Source organism: Pituophis catenifer, unplaced genomic scaffold, assembly GCF_029215685.1.
Source record: "Pituophis catenifer annectens isolate HBS135680 unplaced genomic scaffold, rPitCat1.0.hap2 SCAF_2, whole genome shotgun sequence".
Classification (NCBI taxonomy): domain Eukaryota; kingdom Metazoa; phylum Chordata; class Lepidosauria; order Squamata; family Colubridae; genus Pituophis; species Pituophis catenifer.
Genome location: NW_027256882.1, coordinates 104,549,443 through 104,571,110, shown reverse-complemented (window position 1 = coordinate 104,571,110; position 21,668 = coordinate 104,549,443). Strand labels below are relative to the sequence as shown.

At 38.1% G+C, this 21,668-nt stretch overlaps 1 protein-coding gene across 2 annotated transcripts in view; it reads left to right on the top strand.

Moving 5' to 3' along the window:
* Positions 1–21,668, top strand: part of FNIP1 (folliculin interacting protein 1) — a 102,822-nt gene that overhangs the window by 63,340 nt on the left and 17,814 nt on the right. For both annotated transcript variants that reach the window (XM_070937315.1, XM_070937316.1), the window contains exons 7-11: positions 5,722–5,805; positions 6,699–6,770; positions 7,426–7,561; positions 8,731–8,932; positions 11,048–11,133. In XM_070937315.1, the coding sequence (XP_070793416.1) occupies positions 5,722–5,805; positions 6,699–6,770; positions 7,426–7,561; positions 8,731–8,932; positions 11,048–11,133 (580 nt within the window). The remainder of the gene's footprint in view (positions 1–5,721; positions 5,806–6,698; positions 6,771–7,425; positions 7,562–8,730; positions 8,933–11,047; positions 11,134–21,668) is intronic.

Below are 21,668 nucleotides of genomic sequence, written 5' to 3'. Positions count from 1 at the left end.
TTCCCAAAAGTTTTTAAGTTGACTTGGGAGACCGTCAACTCGAACTCTGAGGTCCCCACTTCATACCATGCTGCAGCCTCCTATGCCCCTACAAATACTGCTCTTCAGAGTTCAGGGAGCCTTTGTGATAGAATAGAATAACAGAGTTGGAAGGGACTTTGGAAGTCATCTAGTCCAACCCCCTGCTTAGGCAGGAAACCCTACACCACTTCAGACAAATGGATATCCAATATCTTCTTAAAAACTTCCAGTGTTGGAGCATTCACAACTTCTGGAGGCAAGTTGTTCCACTCATTAATTGTTCTAACTGTCAGGAAATTTCTCCTTAGTTCTAAGTTGCTTCTCTCCTTGATTAGTTTCCACCCATTGCTTCTTCTCCTGCCCTCAGCTGCGTTGGAGAATAGTTTGACTCCCTCTTCTTTGTGACAGCCCTGAGATATTGGAATACTGCTATCATGTCTCCCCAAGTCCTTCTTTTCATTAAACAATGAAATAATGTTGCATAATAATGTTGCATAATTGTTCAGAGAAGCTGCAGAAATTCTGCCGGGTGCCTTGCATTTCCACTCTTTAGTTTAGTTATCCTTTATTTTTTAAGCATTTCCTAGAAAACATGAAGAGAGCCAGTTTGGTATACTGGTTTAAAGCATCAGGCTAGAAGCCAAGAGACGGTGAGTTTTATTCCTGCTTTAGGCACAACATTAGATGGTGACTTTGAGCCAGTCACTCTCCTTTAGCCCTGCAAAGAAGGCGAGGCAAGCCATGTCCAAAATTGCGAATACAATTGCAGAGACTTGCCCAGACAATCGCCAGAAATCAAGACTGACTCAAAGCCATACATATACACACAAAGGAAATAAGAAGAATGAGCTTTATTAACCATGATTATGTTTACTGGGGTTTTTGGCTGGAGTTTGCTGCCCTTACTCATACAGCTGTTCCTCAGCAGTCTAATTAATCTTCAATAATAGCACTCTGCCAAGAATGTGATGATCCAGACAAAATCCTTTCCTTTTCCTATAAGGCATATCATTTATATTTGTTACCTAAGGCACTATCTGTTTGAGCAGAATGATTTCAGACTAAGCACCCACACAGTTTATGTAGTTAGTTGCTTATTGTTTGAAATGAATTATTTGGCTCTCTAGTGCCAAAACCCATAGGGCGGCTGAAAGATCAATGCATACTGAATTTATATATTGGGATTGCTTCATCCTTGGATGAAAGATTCGCTTAACACCCTTTTAATCCATTTATTTGACCAATATCACTCACCTTTTAGAAACCGACTTGGAATAGAAAGCGAAAGATCAAGAACATAAAACAAAACGATTTGTTTTTACTTGTGGAACCCTATTGCTTTCACGTACTGTACATCTTGAAATAATTGAAGTATAATTTTCTGATCCCTGCAAACTATAACATAACACACTCATTTTAACTGTTGCTGTCTTTCCTCTCTGTCCTTTACTGAATTTAAACTTCCCCAGCAGAGAATGGCAGATCACTACAATGGACAAGGGTTGCAATTCTGATTTAAAGTGTAACTGCAAGCCAGTTTTATGTTCAAATGTTTTGGTACTGTGGGCAGTGGCATGGAAAGGAAGCTTTGTGTGCACTAGGCACCGTATACATGGAAAAATGTCAGTGTGGTAGGATTTACAAGTATAACCTAGATTTATAAAATGAGTGTTAAACTATAATTACATAATGTAAAATTAGCATAATTGAAGCTCTTCGGTACTGTATTAGTATGGGCCAAATTTGTTTAATATGTTTTAAATTGTTTTTAAATTTTATATTGTATGTGTTTTATCTTTGGCTGTTCACCGCCCTGAGTCCTTCGGGAGAACGGCGGTATATAAATCCAAATAAACCTAAACCTAAACCTATTCCTTAATGCTGCTTATTTATCTATGCCCAGTTTAAGAGTCGTTGACTTAACAGATATGTAAGTTGTAATATCAAAAAGAAATGGAAAATGAATGGCTAGTGCAAACAGTTGAATGAATAGGTAATCCTTGATTTATGACTACATTTGGGACCAGAATCTCGGATGTTGAACAAAGCAGTCATTAAGTGAAACACACAAAACTATTTCTCTCAACAACTGCGATTTGGGAACTTCTGGCTGTGGTCTTTAAGCCATCTCATGAGTTAATTGGATGAAGTTCTAGGGAAGAAATATGGGATGTCACGGGGGCGGGGGGGGGAGACCCCGGAGATTCCACTCAGGAGCTTATAAACCCTCCCTACCAAAATCCAAGCAGCATTTTCAGCACCTGAGGCATTCCACACTTCCTTCTGCTTGGATTTTGGCTCCCTCTTGTCTCGGAGGGTTGCCTAAAAGAGCTGCCTGTTAAAGAATTTCAGGTCCTCTTTATGCACAGAAGGGAACTCCTTTGGTGGGGTGCAGGCATGGAGCTAAAATCTTTAGAATTTCAACTCTGTTTTGCACCCTGCTGAAGGAATTCAGCTCTTTCACTGCACAGAAGGGAATTCCTTTTACAGGGTGCAAAAATGGAGCTGAAATTCTGAAAAATCTTTAGGATTTCAGCTCCATTTCTGCACCCCATCAAATGAGTTCAGTTCCTCTCTGCAGGCAGGTCTTTCAGCCCACCTTCAGAGCTGAGAGGAAGTTATCTTTGTGCGGGGTAACAGCTTTCACTCTTTCCTGCCAGCTTCCCCATTGATTTTCTGGGGAAGCCATCAGAGAAGATAGCAAATGATGATCACATGATCGTGGGGTGCTTGGCAACCAGTCATAAATGCAAATAGGTTGCCAAGCACCCAGATTATAATCAAGAGACCATGGGGGGGGGTGCAACATTTTGCAACAGGCAGAAGTTCTTTATGGGCCATAAAGCACCCTTTTTGAGACCGCTGTAATTCTGGACCTACATTAACCAATAGTAGCATGTTTTAAGATTACCTATATATATATGCACTGGGATAATTACAGTCTCCTGAATAAAGGAAATAGCTTTTTGCTAACCATTGAACTTAATAACAGCCCATTTGTATGTATTTTAAAACCTAGAGAGAAAAGTACTGGATTTTACTTTTATACATCACTTGATGCAGTATATTAAGAAATATAATTATTTTTCTGTAGTTTTGCATATTAAAAAAAACGTACAAACCTAGATTAATACATAATCCGCTCATCAATATTTGTTTACAGTCCATGCTTCAGAGTCAGGCAGTACAAAAATGAGTTAATCTGTAACCAGAGCAGTTCTAGAAGCTAAATCAAATAGAAAGAATATTTATGAATACTTATGACTCATTGATTCTTGCTAATTCTTGGGTTTTTCAGAAGGTTGTTGTGTGCTTTTGTATGTGGGTTAGCCAACCTTTCCAACCCATCTCTCTTCTGGTGGAACACTTAGTAATTCTGCTTACCATTTTTTTTGAAGCAACTAGAAAAGAATTTTTGTCACTGTGCAGCTGTTTGAATATTAGAATCCATGCCTACACCCACACACAGTGAAGAGAAATCCCGGGTTCAATAGTCATCATTCTGTTATTCATGGAAGTAGACCTTTATTTATGACTATAATGGAGTCTGGAATTTCTGTTGTAACTCATAACGGTCATAAGTCGAAGCACCCGTGTGACCAGGTTTAACTTTATGACTTTTTTGTGGCAGAAGCTTTATAATAGCTCATCTCTCTCTCTCTCTCTCTCTCTCTCTCTCTCTCTCTCTCTCTCTCTCTCTCTCTTCCCTCCCTCCCTCCCTCCCTCCCTCCCTCCCTCCCTCCCTCTCTCTCTCTCTCTCTCTCTCATCAATATAGTTATATAAAGCTAGCTCACCAATCAATATATTTATATGGCTGTTCTGAAAATTCCAGAAACTAACAAGACATCCTATATTGTGGTCACATAACCCAAAAATGCTTCAACCAACGGTAAAGATTGAGCAGGTTGACAAGTGCCTTTAATACTGTCATATGACCACAGGGGTTTGTGTAGTCATCAGAACTCTGGAAATGAGTTGTAAATAGCTTTTGGGGGATGCATTGTAACTTTGAATGGTCATTAAGTGACCAGTCGTACGTTGAGAACTCCCTGTACTACTAGTGATTTACACCTAAATCTGTGATCAAAGGATACTGTTCTTATTTTCTTCTGACAGAAGAGAAAGTACAAGGAATGCTTTTCTTTCATTCAACTCAAAACATTTTTTTATCTTTCTTGCAAGAGAGAAGAAAATTTCACACACAGGGCCAGAATTCTAGGCACAGCATTCAGCATTAGCTTCCATTTGCTTTGGTGAAAATATTATGACATTTTTTGGTTAGAAACAAGATGTGAACGTGAAATTACTCAGAGGCATAAGGGAGATAAAGGTCTCCTTTCATTTCATTTTCTGGCAATAAATCAATTCCACAAGGATTTGGATGAGGCTAAGAAAAAAAAAATATCTGTCATTCATTAGAGCTGGAAAATTGGATTGAACTGAGACTTTGGGGTAGAAGACAAAACTATGGATCATCTTTTGAAGGGTCCTTGGGGAGATGTCAAAGGGATGTAGAACTGTGCCCTAGGCATTATGTCTTTGTTTCTGCCAACTCTGGCTCCATTGCCACGGAAATGGTGAGCGGGCAATAAGACAACTCCTGTTAGAAGGCTACAATCTGGGCTGAGGGACAGTATGTCAAAGTGATTTGCCTCCCTCATGTCATATTTCATATGTGGAAGTTAAGTGTGCATGCGCAAGTACACAAATTACAGGTAGCCCTCAACTTACGACCACAATTGAGCCTAAAATTTATGTTAAGCTAAGTGGGAAATTAGTTAAGTGAGTTTTGCCCTATTATATGACTTTTTATGATTTTACCACATTTATTAAGTGAATCACTGCAGTTGTTAAATTAGTAGCGCCATTGTTAAGTGAATCTGGCTTCCCCATTGACTTTGCTTGTCAGAAAGTCACAAAAGGTGAGCACATGATCCGGGACACTACAACCATCATAAATATGAAACCAGTTGTCAAACATCCAAATGTAAATCACATGACAATGGGGATGCTGCAATGGCCGTAAGTGTGAAAAATGTTGTTATAAGTCACTTTTTTCAGTGCCATTGTAACTTTGAATGATCACTAAATGCACTGTTGTAAATCGAGGACTACCTGTTGTTCCTTTAAAAGATTTTAATCTGTTTTCAAAATAGATTATTTATGGGTTTACTATGAGGATTTGTGAATTGAGACAATTGGGGGAAGGGGAAGAATTCTACAAAGAGGATTTTTATTAAATAAGGTTTATTCTCTGCACAGGTACATATAAACATTTAAAGCAAAAAGCATCTCTTCAGCCCAGAAAAACTTAAGAAAATAAGTTTTGGTAGATAAAGAGATTTTTTCTACATTTATAAAATTATTAGGTGCTTGATGTATCATCAAACTAATACAAGTCCATAATCAGGGCCGTCCATATATGTGCTCGTGTTGTAATTAGTAATTATTTGAAGCTTTTACCTCATGTACTGATTTATTCAGAATGGGGGGAAAAAACCCTCCTGCATTAAAACTGATACGTAAATCTGGGAAGGCAGTACAGTTTGAAGTCCTACACTGTATTCAGGTGTAAAGGGTGTGGGTTTTGCTGTGTTTGTGGGTCTGCGTTTGTGTTGGCTTACATCTTCCCCTCCACAGAATCTGTTCTGCTTTACTAACCTCATTCTTTCATGTGTATTTTACATTTTGCCATGTAGGTTTCTCACAGCTTTGCAGCCCTAGGCGGGCATTCTCTGAACAAGGTCCGCTCCGCCTGATCCGGAGCGCCTCTTTCTTTGCAGGTTTGCTATGTGCTGTATGGATAGACTAGTTGGTTTGACAAAACTGAGTGGATCTGTAGTTTGGCCTTGGAAATAAGACCTTTAGTCACAGAAGAGACAATAAGGTCTCCCCCACTCCTTCCAAAAGTGAAATCCCTATCATCTTCAATTCACGTCAAACTGAGGAAATCATTTGGGGTTTGGAAATCCCTAACAATATAGGGATTACTCATTAGCTTCTGCAAAACTGAATTAATCTTAATGATAAAAAACATTTTATTTCACCATTTGCTTAAACCTGAACTAAGCTGCTCCTGTTTGGCTTTCCATTATCCAAGTTTTATTTCCATGGCTGATTTAGATTTTTTTTCTTTTCTTTTCGTGGATCTGCAAATCTATGATTTCTGAAATAATTTTGATCAAGAAACTTTTGATTTGGCAGATTGGAGTTCTAGCTTCTGCTTAGAATTTCGCCTCTGGTGAATAAGAATTGGCTGCAAATGCAGATAGTGTCATGCTTAATTGAAGAAGCAATAGAAGTGCAAATCCAGATCTGATGCGTTGTAGAGCACCCATCGTATAGTGCTTGTCATACTCTTCTTTTTATTTTAGCACTGCTTACAGCTTGGTACCAAGTGCTTTTGCTCCATGGCTAACCTCACTTTTTCAATAATATTTCATTTCTGTTGAAATGAAGAGGTGGGCTGCCAATACTGCCTGAACCTTTATAGAAGCTACCTGTGTATGACTAGATCTGCTTTGCAGTGTTCCTTGGTGATGGGTATGCCTTGCTGTTATTTTCAAAGTTCTAAATGAAGTCACCAATGAGCATGATTATTTGGTAAATTAAATGGAGCATGAGATGGTGCGAAGGTTTTATGAACTTGGATTAATGGCTGGTCTTCTCTGCATAGTTCACAGCAACCCTATGGACATGCCTGGCAGAGAGCTGAATGAAGACAGAGACAGTGGAATTGCAAGATCTGGTAATGTCGTTTATTAGTAACATAAGGGCCTGGGTTTTCTTTATTGTATAATTATTTTGCCATTGTATATCTTTTTGGTTGGATTACTAAGGCTTAATATGTTTTCTTATCTGATACAATACTGAACCTAGCCAATTCTTCTTTCATTCATGGTAAGCAAACCATGGCTTAGCATAATATTCCTTGCTAGTTCAGCAAAACCATAAAATGTATTAGACGTTCTTAAGAATAACTCGCTAAACAGTTTGCTGAATGCTGCAACTTGAAAATACTTGATCTTGTTTTAGCCGAAAGAAATATTCCATTATAAAGGTATTGCTGTGGGGTTAGATAATTTTAAGATAAGTGTTTGACGGTGGAGGCAGCCTGTAAAAAAAACATTTCTTCCAGTACATCCTGTGTGTATCAGTCTATAGACAGGATGCAAAACAAAATAAAGATAATATGGATGGGAGTCTGTATCTGGCATCTGGGTTACTTTATAGAAGAAGAAGAAACATATAACCACTACAGAAAGGAGAAAGCCTTTCAAGCAATAATAGTTACATATGTTCAGATTTTGCTTCTCACATTCACAAAATAAACTTATGTTTCATTTGAATGAAATGTTTTTTTAAACATAATTTCCTTTTTTTTTTTTTTTTAATTGTTGCAGCATCTCTTAGCAGCCTGCTTATCACTCCTTTTCCATCTCCGGGTTCTTCACTGAACAGAAGCTGTGCTAGCAGTTACCAACGGCGCTGGCGTCGCAGTCAGACGACAAGCTTGGAGAATGGAGTCTTTCCAAGATGGTGAGCAGACTAGAAATGCTGTTTGAATTTCCACACAATGTATATAGGTGTGATTGGGTGACTGACTGGAAGCCAACATCTTGGTGTAGCTTTCAGTGCTCCTGCAAGAGAGTAAATATTTTAGGATAATGGTGCGAGCGTAGAACGTAGCTTAATGTTCATTTTATGTTGTGGGTTTCACTTATGCATTAGAGTTATGTACCTAATCATTTGAAACACAATTACTCCAGTCACTTTGCTCCATATTATTTCCCAGTATCTAAATGACTCCTTTTAATTCAATGGAGTTTACTTCCCCCACTCCATTTTATCTTATTTGAAAAGTATGAATGGAAACTAGAGCATACTGTTTTATGGGACATTCATGTTGCGATAGACTATAGGCCTATTGCAACATAAAGTTTCATGAAGATATGGGTTAAGAAGGGGCAAAGAGACAAAAAGCACAGGTAAAAGATGGAGAAGACTGGCAAAGGTACCTGTGAGAAAGCTGAATATGAACTGGCAGTGTGAGATAGCTTCCAAATATCGGGAAATTCTTGTTCTACTATATTTATTACTGGGTCAGCTCCACCTCCATTATTGTGTACAATTCTGGGCATTAAAAGAGGAAATTGGAGACAATTTAAAAGAATAACAAAGAGAATGAAAGTTTAAGTCATGTGAAGAAAAATGGAAAGAACTGGGAATGTTTAGCTTTGAGAAGATGAAAAAAATGTGATGGAATATTTCAAATTCTTGAAATGATGTAACAAAGAATGCAGCTATGGTAGGGGTGCTGATTCTATTTGGAATAACAGATTTAATATGACAACATATTCCAGCTGAATGTTGTGGAAAATTGTCCTGCAAGAGCTGTTTTCAGGACATGTTTAGAAGTTGGGCTGTTGTGATTACTTGAATTGGATTCCTGTACACAGCAGAGGGTTGCAATCGGTGATTTAAATGGTTCTCCACAATTCTATGATATTTAGAACTCTGGGCATTAATAGCAGAAACAAGCATGCTGGTTGAGACTCAGAGACTAAGATCTAGTATTAATTTCAGATTATCATTTTTTTTTTAAATGACAAGTGAGGGGGTTATTTTACTGTATCAAAGTTCTACCTGCGATATAGTTCGAAACATTTCAAATAATTTGCATTTCTTCATTTTTGGTTCTTATAAAGGTCAGTGGAAGAAAGCTTTAACTTATCAGATGACAACTCCAGCCCAAATCCAGGAATTGTCAGGAAAAAGAAGATAGCAATTGGGGTGATATTCTCACTTTCAAAGGATGAAGAAGAAAATAGCAAATTTAATGAGTTCTTTTTCTCACACTTCCCTCTTTTTGAGAGCCATATGAATAAGCTGAAGAGTGCAATAGAACAGGTAAATACTATTATCAACTATACATACTTCTAATTTATTTGCTAAATCTATTTTATGATATGGCTTTACCAGTTTAATTTGCAAGATTGAGGCTTATGAGAATTAGTTTAGAGGCATTAGACCAGTTCATCTCAACCTTCACAAAATTAAAAAGTGTGGATTTAAACATACTGGCTAGAAAATTCTGGGAGTTTGAAGTCCGCATACTGTATCTTTAAGTTGCCAAGTTTGAGAAACATTGTGCTAGACCAAGCTGGCAATGCACATGCAGACTCCATAATGCTAACATTGGAGAGTGGTCTTATTTCAGGGCAATGCATAAAACTCTTGAGATCACTCTTAAGTAGCCAAGAAGAAAAGGCTGTGCTGAGCTGATTTAGTTAGTTTTGAGTTACATGGTCTAATAGCTATGACTACAGATGTCTGAGTTAAATTCCTAGTTATAATTCTTCTGCTCAATTATCTTGCCAGAGCTGTTTGGGCTTCCCTTTGAAACGTATTTACATCCCAAAAACAGGCATAGTAATTATAGTCATGCCATTGACATAGACAGGTGTCTTTGGGTACATTAGCATATTCTCTATACCCTGATATGAAGGTGCTTCTGCAACTCTTCCATAAACCTGTGTCTGCATCTCCTCCTCTATATCATGGGGCCAACCAGTGGCTGACTCGGGCCAAAGACAGATTTAGGTTTGCTGGTACTCAAATGGTGGATGTACTATTTTGCTGGGACCCCAGTCACTCCATGCAGACACTCCATGCAGCGTGGGGTGCATTGATATGCATCAGAGAGTTTGCCGTAACATATTCTGCATCAGTGATCTGGTGTCTTTTGTGGACTCTTTTGCTGTGATCCTGGACTGTTCCTCTTGCCTCACCACTATGACCCCACTGCCCATTCTTGTTTCGCCTGTGAGGGAGACTGTATCACAGTCCAGTACCATTTCCCCCCTCTTTTTTAAATGATACTTTGGGTAGGGCACTTCATCAGCAGCACATTTGAAATAATCACAAAAAGCTTTTGAAAAGCAGTCAGTGTGCCAATTGGCAATCGCCTTGAGTGAGGCAGATGACATAAGTCTCTGCAGTCTTGCTTTGGTATATACCACAGATATACAGTCAGCAGCACTGGGTACACTGACTATGAGTGCACAGCATATGGTAGACAAAGGCTGCCAAATTTAGGGTCGGTTGGATTCCAGCTAGCTCTGATATGGAATAAGAGCATGGCTTTTGGAATTAGCCTTAGTGAGTTGAAGGAATAGTTCTGCCATTCTCTCTCCTCTGCATATGTTAAAAATATACAAAATCCACAGCTGTGGAAATTGACTTCTGCTTGCAGAATAAGATTTCCTCTTCTTCAACCCATGACCTCCTGTTATATCTTCTGCATAGAAATCCCTCGGGGCTTTAGGGAGAATTCTCAGGCTGTAAAATGGACAATAGATAGATAGACGACTATGTCTATTAAGCTCTTGTACTCTATTTTAGTGGCGGAAAGTGCCCTGTGTTGCAGTCCTACATGAATACAGTGCATTGTGCACATTCCTGTTTGCACAAAGCCACAGGGAGCTTAAATCAGATATGGGAATATCTATGTGATAGTGGGGAGCACATGATGGAACACCATGTGAATTCTGAATTGGGTCCTAGTCACTTGCTTCAAAGAGATAAAGAGGTGAGAACAATGGATCTGATTACTTTAGGATTATGACTCACATTAACCTGCATTCTGCCCCTTGTTCAGAGAACAAATCCTACCTCTCTAACAATGAATTATATTTACTATTGGGCGCAGGCAATTAGTTGAAGGATTTGTTTGAACGTGGAATCTGCTCTTGCAGTGTGGGAAAACCTGGGCCTCTTTATAGCCTCTTGCAAGCAAGAGTGTAGAAAAAAGGGACAGTGTAAATACTTGTTCCTCACATATCTCTATCTTGATATGAAACTTATCAAGGGACAATATTTATCGCATTAAAAAGAAGTCCACACACAGACATAACAAAAAAAAAGAAACCTACCCTTTGTTTGCCTGCTCAAGTCCACTTTAGATAAAGCATAGCATATGACTTGGAGTTTTGTCTGATATTAGTTTAAACATTTTTTTTCAAGGCTATGAAAACAAGCCGTCGGTCAGCTGATGCCAGCCAACGGAGTTTGGCATATAACAGGATTGTGGATGCCTTAAATGAATTCAGGTGAGGTTTTTTTTTTTTTTTTTTTTTTTTTTTTACTGTTTTTCAGTTCTAACAAGTGTTTAAATGCTTCTGGTAACAAATGTATAATGTGGAAAATAAACTCTCAATTCACATTATTTTTTGCTGAAAAGTAGTAATTAAACCATCGTCAGCTATTGTTTAGAAGAGAGGTGGTTAACTTATATTCTTTTCATGTTCTGAATCCAGATGTTCTGGCTGGGGAAACTAATGGGCTTCTGGTTGTCTATTTTTAGATCTAAAGGAATTTTTAATTTGGAGACCTTCAGGCTTTCAATCCTGTTGCTATTCTAGGGCAAATATCTATAATCTGGGTGGTCCATAGTGAATCTGTAATGCACGAGAACCCTGGGAACAGAGGTTTCTGCAGAAGAGAAAGAGGGGGCAAATGATGAAAGCAGCATTACACCCAGTCTCCATCCCTTTTCTACAAGTGTGAGAACATGGCATGCACTTAAGAAATTGGTGTTTACAGTACAGCATTGCTTTCATCATCATGACAAAAGGTGTAGATCCTGCAGACACTCCTAACTTGGAAAATTGCAGTGCAACAGGAAGCACCAAGAACTTTCCTAGAGAATGGGAGAAACACCTTAATATATGTGAATGCCTTTTATGTGATCAATTGCAGTGATTCGGTTTCTAGTTGTCATGTGCAAGCAAATATGTTGCCTTTTGTCAGAGATATTTAAATGAATCCAACTTTCCTAAGAGGAAATAATGCAAATAGAATGATTGCTATTACAGCAGTTCATAAGCTATCCAGCACAGAAAACTAACTCAGAACTATATTCTGGGTGCAAAGCCTTTAACCTGTCATCTACTGTCTAGCTGTCTTTAATTTGCACAGTTTGCAAAGTGTTCTTGAGAAAGGAATAATGATGGGTTTAAAATGTAGTTCTGTAGTAAATTCAAGTCAGCCATTCTGGGTTTTGTTTGTTTGTTTTGAAAAGCATGAGGTACAATGGATTTTGGATTCTTATTTTTATTTGATTTTTCCTTTTATTTGCTTTATTTGCTTCCATATTTGGAATCATGTTATATCTCTTAAAATTTAAATCTTGAAATGTAAGTCCTGTTTCAAGAAATCAGCTGAACTATGGTGTCTTCCTCTGAGGCTTGGAACAGACTTGGCGCTTTGAGGATGGTTTGCATCAGCTTCTAGTAAAAAGCAGAAGAGGTTCTGATGGGGCCATTACTTAGGAATAGAGCAGAAAGTATGTGCAGTCCCAGCTTCGGTTCTTGACATATCCCATTCACAGGATTTTAGATGGCAGTGTTAGTTTGCTTGAGAGATTGGAGGTCTACTATTAAGCAAAATGGACTTCAATGGGCCAACCCAATCCAAGCCTAGATAGTTAGGCATGCACAGCACAATGGCAAAGCATTACACAAGGCCATCTTATGTTTGCTATAGTCTTTATTCAGTGGAATTGCGACATAACAGAAAATGCTTTACTTAGCATAGTCCTTGAATTCTTCCCTTGGTTACTTCTTTTGAAGCCAGAATAATTGTTTGATGCCTTTGATCTGAGCCATGTTTGCAGGTATAGCCATGATTTTTAGAGGAGACTCTTCTCCTGGAAGATGGACACCCTATTCTAAATCCATTACCACCTTGAATGTAGAGCTTGGATTAGGATTGTGTGCAAACAAGGAACAATCTCTCACTGGAGACTGTCGGCATATTAATGTTTTAATATCACATAACTTCTTCCACACAGGAACACTAAACAATGCCACTCTGATTTTACTGCTGCATCCCTGTGTTCCCAAGTTCCCTTTGGCTTCTGAAGGCTTCTGCTAATTAACTTTCAGCCCAGCTGATGCTACAGAGGAAATTCTGAAGACCAGTTTTCTCTAGAGATACAGGGCTGGCAGGATCCCACTGCCAAGAATTTCCCTTTTGTTCTGCCTGCTGACATCTGAGATAGTTCATTCTTTCTTCCCGAAGCCAAAGTGCCACAGTGTCTTGACATTGTGTAGAAGTGATTGGAATTGTAGTTTTAGTGTGGTCCCCACATTCTGTTTTTGGGTTTTTCTTCTTCACTGCAAAAGCAGATGCAACAAGGAAACCATCAGAATTGGGGAGGGAAACACGTGCTAATGGCTGAATGTTTCTGCTTCAGTGGGAAAATTACTTCCCCTTGTGCTGTATTATACTGCCTTCCTAGCCTTCTTTTTATCCTCTAGTATGAAATTGTTGCTGATGGCTACAAGGAAAGGATGACGTCTTTAGGGAATTGCTGTTAGTGGCAGTGTTCATGTTAAGGGGGTCTGGCATTCTTCCCCTAAAAGGCTGCTTAACATGAATAAATTTGCAAGTATCTGTAAACTGCAGCACATTGTATCCTGGAATGGACTTCAGGAGGTTTTGAAAGAGAGAAGATGTTTACTTGTACTGTTGCATTGTATTTTTTTAATATTATTAGTTCTGCTACCATGCAGACATATACAGGACAAGCAGCACTCCAGTACTGTAGGATTTCTCTGCAGTTCCAATTTGGCTTGGAATTGCTAACTCCTCCTTTGTTTATCTCTAAAAGGAACATTTCTCATTTGATCTTTGATTGGGCTTGCTTTGGGCTTGTGTTTAGGGACTGATTTTTGCAATTGTTCGCCCCTTTTACCTTCATAGAGAATATTAAATAAAAAGGGATGGCTTGCTACTGAAGTGAAAGAGCAACTGAAGTGAAAACATTTCAAAAAGAAAAAAAAAACAATCCTCTGTATTGTATATAATTGAGACATTTGTTGACTAAATCTTTAAGCACATGACATGTTGATTATGTAATTGGTTGGGAGGGAGAAAAATAGAGAAGTGCTTTGCCAGTAGCGTGCCCAGAGTTCTGAAGTACAGCAAATATTCTACAGCAGCAGAGCTGGCTGCATAGAAACCAAAATATTATAGAGATGAAACTACCTCTGAGTTATTTTACTGTTTAACTAATCACGTTAATGTGTAGAAGAGCTACTGTTGCCAGAGTGTTTGATGATCTAGTGGGAATTTTGGAGTTCTGCAAACTGCACAGTTTATCAAGTATTTATATTAGTAGTAGAGTAGCTAATTCACTTTCCAATCTTTTTTTTCCTTCTAAAAAGTCAGTATGCCAAGGCATACAACGTTTTCTTTGTTTCTTTAAAAAAAAAACCTATCAAGCTTGTATCAGGACTTAAACTAGTATTTTTCTGTTTCCACATGATGGGGAGCTATAAATTGGGACATAAGTACTGTTCCTTCCTCCAAAACCTGCCTTGCCTAAATACCTAATTTAGGCCTGTTTTCCTCTTTTATAAATTATACCAGGACTTAAACTAGTATTTTTCTGTTTCCACATGATGGGGAGCTAACATTGATGTTTTCATCAAATGCAGAGTGGGGTGCTATGAAAAGGACCAAAGTGGTTGCCAATGGCTGTAGACCTACAAGTTGCCCAACCATTTATTAACAAATGAACCAGCAGATAATGATGCCCATTCATTTATGTGTATAGATGTTCTTATACAGGTAGTCCACAACTTACGACCACAATTGAGCCCAGAATCTCTGTTGCTAAATGAGATGTTTGTTAAGTGAGTTTTGCCCCATTTTACGGCTTTTCTTGCCACTGTTGTTAAGTGAACCACTTAACAACCACTTAGTTGATAAATTAGTGATCCAGTTGTTAAATGAATCTGGCTTCCCCATTGACTCTGCTGGTTAGAAGGTTGCAAAAGGGGACCACATGACCCTGGGACACAGCAACAGTCATAAATATGAACCCATTGCCAAGCATCTGAATTTTGATCACATGACCCTGCGGATGCTGCAGTGGTCATTAGTGTGAAAAATGGTCATAAGTCACGTTTTTCAGTGCCGTTGTAACTTTGAACGGTCCCTAAAGAACTGTTGTAAGTCGAGGACAACCTGTACAAGTGCAAGAATGTTTCAAGATAGCACTGTTGATTGCTTCCAGAGCAGTTCATCTCTTGTGGGGACCTGAGAGGAACGTTCTTTGTGGAAAGTATAGGCGTTTCATAAATTCCGCAAGTGAGTGTCTTATAATCTTATTTCTACTTACCACAAGTTATAGAATTGCTTGAAAAATGTAAAAATAAGAACTAGGATGCCAAGAGTTCTAATATAAGGAATCCTGTTTTTACTGCTGTCATAACATTGCATCATTCTTACTTTTCTGTTCTTCACCAATTATATATATTTTAAAAAAGAAAATTTTTGTCTTGTTTATTTGAATATGCTGGCAGAGGGGAAGGAGTTGTCAGCTGGTGTGAGTCTGCCTTGCTTTTAAAAGAAGCTGTTTTTTTAAGGAAACCAGCCTTATATAAAGTTTTATTTTTAGCATATGAATGTTTCTATCAGGTTTGAGGCAAATTGGTGGGTGGGGATGATTCATTGGAATTGCTGACAAAAATCTGAAAAAGGTTGGTTTTTGGTATTTCAAATGCATTTGGTGTTTCAAATGCTAAAGAAACAGCAAAGGAGCTTTTGTCATCGAAACGTAACAGGGAGGAAACAAGTTTCAGAATTTAAATCAGTCACTGAGAGGCCCATCAAAGATGAGTTCATCCAGGCTTTAAGCCACCAGCACTCAAGAGGCCATACAATAATTTTGCTGGCATGTGTGTTCAGTGGCTATTACCGTACATTTTTAAATAATAACCATATGGGGAGAGGAAAATATGCAGAAAAAGGAAGAAACATTGCAAATGGGAAACATATCATGAGCTTTGAAAGCCAGTGTGCACAATGTTTTAAAACATGGCCCACTACTCTTGAGAATCTTTACATTAAAAAACAAGTTGTGCATCATGACCTCTTCTTTAATTTACAAAGTGCCTGTGCATTTTTTAATGCCAATTCCCCCCACCCAAGAAATACTTTCCTGTGCACACTTCAATATATTATGAATTTAATTACTCCTTTCCAAAGTAAAATTTTCAGCTTTTGGGCTAAGATCAGAACAAGTGGAAAAAATAAACACAAAACAAATCGGGTTATTAACAGCACTTTGGCTTTTCCAAGTTCAAAATGGTTGGTCTTCATTAAACAGGCAGCTTTTTACTCTTGTATCATCTGTGGGGAAGTCTGCAAAGTTGGTAGATCTCCATCACCGAAAACTTAAGGGGGTATTCTAAAAGGGACATAAGTAGTGTTCCTTCCTCCAAAACCTGACTTGCCTAAGTACCTAATTTAGGCCTGTTTTCCTCCTTTATAAATTATTGCCTAAAATAGCCTTCCCTAACTTTGTATATTTGTGTTATGACTGCAAGTTGCAGAATTTTCAACTAATTAGATGCTAAGTTGGAGATAAGTAAATTAGTATGCTAAGAACTACATGATATTAATCTCTTTTTATTCAATTTGAATGTGGTCAAGTTTAAAGTAATGTTCCCAATCTTGTCCCTTTCTTGCTAGATGATTTAACTGTTGCTATCCCAGTCCCTAAATATTCTTGACCACGATATCTGGGATGATGGAAATTATCTCCCAATACATTCAGAAGAGTCTGAATTGGGGTGCTGAGTTAAAACCAGGGATGAAATGCAAATTTTTTCCCTACCGGTTCTGTGAGCGTGGCTTGGTGGGCTTGGCACCACCCCACTCTTCCCACCCCACTCTGGGGCCAGCCAGAGATGGTATTTGCCGGTTCTCCGAACTACTCAAAATTTCCGCTACCGGTTCTCCAGAATCTGTTAGAACCTGCTGGATTTCACCCCTGGTTAAAACCACAATTTTTGACAAATCCAGAGTAGAAATGCAAAAACCCTGCTACAACCCCATTCCCATTTCCTTCATAATGAGGAGATTTTGACCTATCAACTGTGGGAAAGGTCGGGAGTACCGGAGCTTTTAAGCAGAGCGCAGACATAAGCTCTGAGCTTTATCTTTTGAGAGGATTTTCTCTATAAAAATCAGCTCAGCTGGATTGTGAATATCCATATTATACCGCAGTCTGCATGGTGTGATACGTGTGTGTGTGTGTGTGTGTGTGTGTGTGTGTGTGTGCGTGTATATATATATATATATTTGAGCAGTGTGACAAGCATGTGGCCTTGTTTACAAACATTGTGTTACATGAATGGATGCCTCCACCCTACTCCTTTTAATTATACAATACTTATAATTATCATAATAGTGGAAGTGGGGAATAGCTTCTGTCTGGTCTAAAACTGATATAGTCCTGAGGAACCAAAAGAAAAAGCTTTAAGGGCCTTGACTTTGCTTTCCACTAATCAACGCCTGGACAAGTGACTAAATTGCCCTACAAATCACCCCCATTAACTATAGGTAGGCTTAGACTTGTAGATATATGTATATGTATTTTCTACAATTAGCCTGTGTCCTTTCATCCCAGTTCCTCTTCTTGGGTGTGCATAGCTTCCTTTTTCCAGCCGTGACCGAGTCCTCACCCCACCCACTCTCTTTTCTGAGTAGTGGCCACGTTGACTTGATTAGGTCTTCCTCAGAAAGAAAAGAGGCAAAGAGATTTCCTAGAGACTCTTAAGATGTAAATGTGAGGGAAAAACTGAAACAGTCTGTGATGTGCTTTGGGCCTTACATAATCTCTGGCTGTGCCCTGTGATGCTTCTTTGAGGAGGAAAGGAATAGATGCCTGCCACTTGCTTATCCTCAGAGAGAGAACCAGGGAGAAAATGCAAGGCAGGCTGTCCACCCGCCCTTGGCCAGTTAATCCTCTGCCTAGTGTTTTGTGCAAATTACTTCTATATCTGGCACGGAGGGTTCCCTTCGCTGCAGTCACATGCCTGCTGGCGAGCGGCCAGTGGAATCTGATCTCTCTGAGGAAACACTATCAGTTGCAGATGCAGCCACAGTTACCAGAATAGTAAATAAGGAGTCACAAGACTGGAGCTAGCCTTTCAACGAAAACAAATCGTTTAATATCTCTGGCTTAAAACAGAAACTCTTGCTTCCTCCTCCTGTTTCTCTCCCGCCCTCGAAGTACCTATGGACTATTCAAACTGAGGTAGCTTTCTGAAAGCTTGCTTTGGGTGGGGTAAGGGGGTGGGTTTGAATATGCTGAAATGGGACCCAGGAGGCTGATTTGAAAACTTTGAATTGCACCTCAGCTTTGCAAAATGGGGTGATTTTTTTTTTTTTTGTTATGCAAGTTACGCCTTCCATTTCAAGCATGGGTTTTTTCATGTTGTTGTTGTTTTGGTGGTGGTGGTGGTGGTGGTGGTGGTGGTGGGAATTCTGATGGATGGATGGCAGATCTGGGCAGATTTGGCCAAGGAAAGCCAAAGGAATGAAAGTCACCTGGAGAAAACTGTAATTTTCTTCCGATTTTTATGTTTAACTGTGAGTCTGTGTTCCCCAGCCTTGGTCTCAGGAGGGTATGTGGACTTCCAACTCCCAGAATTCTCCAATTCTGAGCCTTTGGTAATGAAAGAGCAAGCAATATTGTACTTCATAGAAAAAATATTACAGAATAGCCTTCTATACACGTAATCCTCGACTCACGGCCACAAGTGAGCTCAAAATTTGAGCTCTGTTGCTAAGTGAAACAGTTGTTAAACAGTTGCCCTATTTTATGACCTTTCTTACCTTTTATGACCTTTCTTACCACTGTTGTTAAATGAATTGTTGCAGTTGTTAAAGCTAGTAATGCAGTTGTTAAGTGAATCTGGCTTCCCCATTGACTTTTGCTTGTCAGAAAGTTGCAAAAAGTTGATCACTTGAACCCAGGACACTGCAACTGTCATAAATATGAGTCAACTGCCAAGCGTCTGAATTCTCATCATGTGACTGTATGGATGTTGCAACGGTCATAAGTATGAAACACGGTCATAAGTCACATTTTTCAGTGCCATTGTAACTTCAAACAGCCACTAAATGAACGGTTGTAAGTTGAGGACTACCTATATTAGCCTTTATCAATCTATTTTGGAGGACACCTTCTAATGATGAACAGTTTCTTTATGTCTTCCAAACTTTCATAATCTCCAGGACCTTTTAGAGTTGCTAATATTAATTCTCTTTTACAGGGGCTTAGTTTGAATCACATTGATATTATCAATAGAGGTAGTCCTCGACTTAATGACCACAATTGAACCCAAAATTTATGTTGCTAAGCAAGACATTTGTTAAGTGAGGTCTGCCCTATTTTACGACTTTTCTTGTGACGGTTATTAAGTGAATCATTGCAGTTGTTAAGTTAGTAGCACGGTTACATGAATTTTGTTTAGCGATTGACTTTGCTTGTCAGAAAGGTCACAAAAGGTGATCACATGATCCCAGGACACTACAACAGTTGCCAACAGTCTGAATTTTGATTATATGATCATGGGGATGCTGCAACGCTTGTAAGTGTGAAAAATGGCCCTAAGTCACTTTTTTCAGTGCTGTTGTAACTTTGAACAGTCACTAAATAATAGAATAGAATAGAATAGAATTCTTTATTGGCCAAGTGTGATTGGATACACAAGGAATTTGTCTTGGTGCATACGCTCTCAGTGTACATAAAAGAAAAGATACATTCATCAAGAATCATAAGGTACAAAACTTAATGATAGTCATAGGGTACAAGCAATCAGGAAACAATATCAATATAAATCGTAAGGATACAAGCAACAAGGTTACAGTCATACATATGAACTGTTGTAAGTCGAGGACTACCTGTAGTTAATAATTGACCAGTTTTGTTAGGCTCTGTTGTAGTCTCTTTTCTCTGTGAGAAACTCTTAGCTTGTCATTTAAAGAATTCCAGGTTGGATAGTATAGAGCTCATGGAACCCACATACACTGTTACAGAAATAATTAAGGATGATGGAAAACTGCATTAATATTTGGCAAGGGACCTTCAAACAGGCCACTGTGGTAGTTTTTAAACTGCATGTAGAAGTAACCGGGAAAATGAAGTTTGAAAGATGGTGTGATTTTAAAAGTATGGAACAGTAACGATGCTAATGGTATTCCGTTCTTGGGGTTCTTTTTTCCCCTTGGATTTGTAGATTTTCAAACAATATCTTCTTGTCTGCAGAATAAGTGATTTCCTATCCTCCTATGCATTGCTTTCATTTTACATGAATTGGTTAAACAGAAAAGTTGTTTTTATTGATTTATTTACACAAAGTTTTCTAAATATGACAACCCTGCCCCAGGTGAGAAACATGTTGAAAATAGGTGCAACAGAAAAAAAAATGAAACAAGAAAGGAAAATACATAAGGTGAACAGGAAAAGAATAAGCAGTTAGTTTAATGATCAGTAAATTATTTTAATCACAGTAGAGTACCTTTCCTTTAGCTTAGTGCTCTGCAGATATGTTGGACTTCAACTCCCTGTGTTTCCAACTAACATGGCCATGAAAAACAAGTCGAAATGTAATATTGATAAACATTGCAGAAGTGATGAATCTTATGATAATGATGATGAAATATTGAAGGCACTTCTAAACTTGTTTGTAGCTTTTAGATTTACTGACAGCATTTGATACTGTGTGTAAATTGTATTTGTTTACTGCCTAAATAAGACACAACAATAGACAAAAACTTGTTAAGTTGAACCAATAACTACATAATAATACAAAGAAAATATCTATCGAGTCAATTAGAACAAGTAGAAGTTTAGTAGGGTTGTTTTTTCAAGATGAGCAGTCATGTTATTATAAAGAAGATCTTTAGAATTTCTCCAGTGTTACTTATTCTTTTTTTTTTATCCCAAATCTCAGAACGTGTTGAAATTCAGCTTTACAATTTGTGTAAAGAAAAACTTTGCGAATGAAAAACTCTACTCGCTTGTGTAATTACATAACGGTGCAATATTTATCCAACTCTGAGACTATGTAGTCAAGATAGGACTGGATTCTACAATAATTGAATTGGGATGTCTACCATGCACTGTATCTTGTTTTAAATCTATACATTTTTATAACTTTTTTTCTCTTTCCTCATACTCTACATCCTTGTATCTTTCTGTTGGCATGCTATTGTTTCATTTAGTTTACATAGGGACTTTCTCTTGTTTGAGAAACCTTGTCCCGTGTCTTCTTTGAAGGTATCGTTCTCCATATATTGCATAAGCTGAAATTTTCTAGAAGAAACTTATTTTCCTTTCTCGCTTGCTTTGAATCTCATTTGATCCATTTTTCATATGTGACCACTTACAAAAATACTCAGCATAAAGACAAAAATTATCACTTCATCGTGGCATTATATAGAAAGTCACATTAAATGCTACTAATAATATATTTGTGCTTCAATGCACTCGTACATGTTTAATTGATTAATGTAGTTACAGTGTTCATGTTTTATATTTAATGTGGTTATAGATGATTAACATATTTTAACACATTTTAAATAACTTCATTTAGATTCTTGAAAAGGAAGATGTTCTACAGTAAATGGTTATAAGTTGCTTAGGTCTGAAGAGAGCTCTTAAAAGGCTTATACTTAAAAAAAGAAAAAAATCTTAATATAAATTACTTTGAAGTAATGCTATCTGGCCATCATTCAACTAAATATAAGTGGCAAATTGAAAGACATGGATAAGGAGATG